Below are 5,689 nucleotides of genomic sequence, written 5' to 3' on the forward strand. Positions count from 1 at the left end.
TTAGCCCGCCCCATGGAGGGGGAGGAGGAAGGCGGTGACGGGAAAAGGTCTCTGCGCGGTGGAGAGGTGTTTCCTTACCCCTTCCCCGCTCGTCCCCGGTGAGGGAGAATTGTGAGAGCAGTTAAGGACAGCGAACTTGTACCGGCAGGGAATGCCCCTTCCAGTAGCATCGCACCCTCTCAGGCGATTTTTATCCAGGTACACCAGCTCACCCCATCCCTCGGCAAGAGGAGGCACGCACAGGGGGAGCACCCCCCAACAAATCCATAGCCATAAACATGTTATCTCTAGTGCTCATACATTTATTCACGTTTTATCTCCCACTGGGCTGTACAATATGTCACAGACAGAGATGCAGTATAGACCTTGTGGTATTTGCTGCAGAGACATCATTCTGTCACCATGGAATGTAAGCTGGGAGGAGAAAGTGAGTTTTTTTACAAATTGGCTTTGTCAACACATTTATTTTTGTGGCTGCTGTTGGAGATACAAGGGGTCTGAGTGTAAAATAACAGTGGCAATTGACAGGGAAGGGTTTTAACACCTCAAAGATTATGGGGGCTTTTCAGATTTAAATGATTAAAAATTTCTACGGGAAATAATACCACAAATCAGAGCTAGATCATATACTTTAGCTGAAAGCATTAGAACACCAAACAAAGGTTTAATTTCCACAATATCTATTTTAAATGTTACATTTAAATGTTACATTTAAATCTTATTCTCCTGAACACTGTAAATAAAGTTACAAAATATGGTAGTTCAAGATCTGAAAATCTATAGTAAAAATAGGGAGCGTGTGTCCTCATTAACAATGAATAAATATAACATTTAAATAGCTGCAACATACTTATGCCTTAAATAAAAAAAATAGACGTTTATATCTCAATATTTTAGAAATCATTTAGTGCTACTAGAAGCTGCTAAATTACAAAGGTGGAAGCTGACAGACACACAGGATAGAAAATGGCAGAAAAGCATTCATGACACTGCCTTACAGGCCTGGCCTCCACATTCTGTGCAAGGCCTCATAGAAGATAGTTCAGACTATGGTTTTGGGCAATGGCAGCAAAAGAAGCCACCAATTTTAGCGAAGAGTTGGTAGTTGCGAAGATAAAGGCATCAAGATAAACACTACTATATCCCCTAAAAGCTGGGATATGATAATGTCAATCAAAGAAGCAGACCCTGATACCTGCTACCCCAGTGCACAATCATTTAGGCTGCCAGCTTCAAGACAGTGTGCTGTACATGAAATATATACAGGGCAATTCTCTAATACCATGTTTTGTTCTGTTTTTCCCTCGAGAACTCCTTGATATGAGGTTTGTAGATGCAGTACACAGGCCACCACCAGGACAGAGATTTCAATCAGCTTTCTGCTACTCCTTCGGCTTCATCACATGCTCCCGAAACATCGAATACAGCACACCTACAAGACAAATACGAACACAATCAGAAAGCTTTGTTAAACAAGAAATAATGGGTTTCAATCTGAACAGTAAGAGAGTCATATACAGAGAAATTTGATATGAAATTACACTGTATATGAAAATGCTGATCCCAAGCCAATTCTAGTTTGCTTTGCAGTCAAAGTCAGACTTCTCTGTTGTACCTTCTGGGAATACAGTATCAACAAACAGCGTTTCATGGGATAGGCACTGACACACACACACAGAGCTGCAATACTTAAGTGAAACCTGGGATGTACACATCAGTACATTCAGTTCTGATAATATATATACACAAAAATATATAATACCACAGTCTACACAAACTGATCTTCCAGTGTGTTAAATTCAAGAACAGCAACATATTTACAAGGGGAAATATTAATGTCAGACCACTGTTTTATTTTTTTATTTGCCTTTTAATTTCAACATCTGCAGAATGTCACATACTTCCCACATCTAAAAGGAGTCAAAACTTCTACTCTCAAAGTTAGCACAGCTTAATATTAAGTATGTGTAGCTAAAATTCACGCTGCTCTAGGAAGTCTGAGCAAACACCAGTAACGAGCATAAACATCCTGAAATGTAACAGCTGGAACACTTCCACCCCAAGAATGTTTCATGCACACTGTGTAAACCACCGGGAGAACAGATGTGAGATGTCCTCCCGTTCAGTACGCACCACACGTGAGTGCTCCCACGACGAAGCCCTGGGCTGCCACGCGCATGTGAATCAGGTGAAGTGACATTTTCATGTCACCTCTGTGCTTCAATCTGTACAGCCCATAGCCAACCACCACGGCAAAGCCAGCCATCCCTGCAAGAAAGAGGCAAGCATCCTTCTGAGTCGAGATTCATGTCAGGGACATGTGAAGTGACCCATCTAAACAAAATACCCTGGGAATCATGGAGTTACTTAGGTTGGAAAAGACCTTGAAGATCATCACATCCAACTGTCAACCAAGCACTGCCAGGGCCACCCTGAACCATGTACTTAAGTGTGACATTTACATGTATTTTAAATCCCTCTAGGGATGGCTACTCAACCACTTCCCTGGGCAGCCTGTACCAGCACTTGACAACCCTTTTGGTGAAGAAATTTCTCCTAATATCCAAACTAAACATCCTCTGGCACAACTTGAGGCATTCCCACCATCCTAAAATAAGCATGTTTTGGTCAAATTGCTGTTTCTACGTGGATGACAAGTCCTGCCCTGTCTCCTGATTCCACCCAAGTACCACCTCATTCAACACACAAGTAGGCACAGAGAAGAGTGAGGGATTTTGTCATTTTCATACACAAGGAAACTAGCTACAGACAACACCATATAATTCTCAGATTATGTTACATTACAAAATATAAAAATAGCTTTTAAATTAAACTGCATCAAGCAGGAAGAGGTTTTCGTGAGGCCAAAACCAGTCAGCCATGCGATGGTACAAAATAGTTCAAATGGAATCCATATAATATAAAATGATCCAAGATTAAGTAAGACTGTAGCAATAAATGCCATTTTAGGTCTTCATATACATTTCCTATTTCCTGCTTCTTACAGGAAAACAGCAGTTTCAGATGCACCTTTTGCCATTCACACAAAATCTTACATAAAAATGGCAAGGGCCGAATAGGGGTACTCTTATGAAGCAACCTTTTTTTTTTTTTTTTAATATTTTTGAATTTAAAGGCTTCTGTGGTTGCCTTTACATGATCAAATAAATCCTTCCCAAACATGTTTTCATCATTGCTAATGAGCTAGTTGCTGCAATAAATTGTTAAAATTTCTTCTGGTTTTTACAACTATTTGCCTCATTATTTTGGTAACAATAGCAAGAATACGTATCTTTAGACATCTTCAGATCTCTTGTTTCCCTGCTGACTAAACTCCAGCTGTTACTTGGCTGGGGCTTTGAGCAACCTGGTCAAGTGGAAGGTGTCCCTGCCTGTGGCAGGGCATTTGGAACTCAATGAGCTTTAAGGTCCTTTCCAACCCAAACCATTGTATGATAATAACCTAGTTCCAACCCCCCTGCTGTGGGCAGGGACACCTTCCACTAGACCAGGTTGCTCCAAGCCCCATCCAATCTGGCCTTGAACACTGCCAGGGATAGGGCAGCCACAGCTTCTCTGGACAACCTGTGCCAGGGCCTCACCACCCTCACAGGGAAGAACTTCCTACCCTTAAGGTCCTTTCGAACCCAAACTATTCTAGGATTTCCACTAGTGTTAAAATACCAAAGCAGTAGCTCAGAAATCCCTGGATATTTTTCAGAAGGAGTAAGTGCTGCTTGCACCCTCTTTCCAGGACAGAAGCTTTCACCTAAGAACCCTGCTCAGCTGCAGCTCTGACCCCCAGCATGTGGGTGCAAGCCTGACATACTCACTGTCCTGCTGAGGTTGCTATTTTGGGTGTTGTCACACATGGACAGCTTTCACCAGGACAGGACAACTCATGTGTTACTGGTTCTGTGCTGTGGGAGGAGAGGTTCGGCCAGGTCTCTTTCACAAGGTGAGAATTAACTTTGTGTTCTTCAACAGACCAACCACAGCCCTAGCTGTGCCAGCTCCAACCTGTGTATACTGATGGTCTCATGAAATACACAGCACCAATGCACAAGATTTCCCAATTCCATTCACTTAGTTTCCTATTTAGGATGATTATTTACATAGCACAAAGGAGGCTGCCAAGTTTTAAGTGTAGTGTATATTTTACCAGTGAGAGCTTGGACAGCTTGTCTCCCTGAAAAGGAGTATCACTACTTGTGAAGCTGTACACCCTTCACTGGCTCACAATCCACATGGCAGCTTCATTAAATACCAATAAAGAGTTTCATAGCATTCAAACTAGCTCCAGCTTAGGCTGAAGGTTAAATTCTGCCAATCCACTCAGAAGAACCTGAACTCACAGCAGTCGCAGTATGCCCTAGCAAGCTGGAAAGCAAAGTCCTGTGACTACAGGGACCGGTGACAGATATCTGCTGGCAAACGCCTGGAACAGTTCACCCCAAGTGACCTGACTGCTCTCCATTTTATGTGGCTGGAAATCAAAACATGTCTCACATCAGAGGCAGTTCCCAGTGAGAGGAAAGCTCCTGGGATGAACGCAACTGACCCTCTCCCTCCTCTGAGGCTTTCTCAGGGTCTCAGCAGAGAGGCTGAGAACTTTAACAAGCTCCTCAAGCTGGGGCACACAAAACCTACTAAGAAAATGCATTTTAAACTAAGGATAGCAGCAGCAAAGGGTGACACATTTAGCTGGCAGGTTGTATTTTAGACACTTCTGGTTTATATTTTGTTTGCATTACAGTCACTTTGTAGTGATCACATACTTCCCACCAACTGTACTCCAGGACAGCTACAAAGCAGACTCCATTCCACCTAACAGGATCATCTAAATGTCCTTTTTTAAGCTCACCTAATCAATCTTTCAGGGTTTGTTGTTTGGTTGTTTTTTTGTTTTGTTTTCTTTTCCCCCCACTTGCAATTGAAGGTTCTGAGGTTTCTATTTAAGCTAACAAGCCTCATTAATTTCCCTTTTTCTTGCAGAACAAACATCATTCTGGGCAGGAGTACCACTGTCAGCACACGAAAAGCCTACACAACGAAGTAATTTCAAAGTAATTTCCCATTCACGGGGGAAAAGGTAAACAGCATTAACCCTACTGATTGCCCACGTAAAGAAATATATACGTGTAAACACATTTATTCATCTTTATACTTACCAATTGGTACAAATGGCATCTCTTTAAATTTTCTTAACAGCTTCGACGTCTGGCTGGTTTCAGTCTCATACTCGGGGAAAACGGATTCCTGGCCAGATGACATGGTGGCTGTGAAGACAGAGTCTCTTCAGGATTTACAAACACCAAGTTAAGAGAACTTTCAGAAAAAGAAATTCTCTTACATATTCCACAAGTCATGAGTTATGATGTAGCAAGATAAAAGCACAACAGCTAGACTCGAGCTAATGAGCTACATACAGATGAATTCATTCAAGTTCTGGGAAGCAAGATCATTGCATACTAGGAAAGGGAAGGACAGAATAAAAGAAAGAATGCTGAAGCAACAAGTTTCTGCCATGGTTTTTGCACAGTTACAGATCCCAGCTGCCTCTCATGGGCAGCGAGAAGCCACTGAAAACTCTGGTCACTCCCTGCATTTCCTTTCAGGACTTCCATCCTTCATCACGCTGCTTTGCTTCCACAGACAATTCCCTAGCAGCAGCTCTGACTTCAGGAAA

General features: G+C 42.3%; 1 protein-coding gene across 1 annotated transcript; it reads right to left on the bottom strand.

Annotated features, from left to right (window-relative positions):
* Positions 1–1,297: 1,297 nt before the first annotated feature.
* HIGD1A (HIG1 hypoxia inducible domain family, member 1A) lies at positions 1,298–5,274 on the bottom strand. Its single transcript, XM_010009148.1, has 3 exons — positions 5,172–5,274; positions 2,134–2,268; positions 1,298–1,432 (listed from the first exon to the last, which is right to left on the bottom strand). Exons 1-3 carry the CDS (start codon positions 5,272–5,274, stop codon positions 1,383–1,385), a joined length of 288 nt encoding a protein of 95 aa, XP_010007450.1. The 3' UTR covers positions 1,298–1,382.
* Positions 5,275–5,689: the final 415 nt, after the last annotated feature.

The sequence above is a fragment of the Nestor notabilis genome, unplaced genomic scaffold (genome assembly GCF_000696875.1).
Source record: "Nestor notabilis isolate BGI_N333 unplaced genomic scaffold, ASM69687v1 scaffold22412, whole genome shotgun sequence".
Taxonomy (NCBI): domain Eukaryota; kingdom Metazoa; phylum Chordata; class Aves; order Psittaciformes; family Psittacidae; genus Nestor; species Nestor notabilis.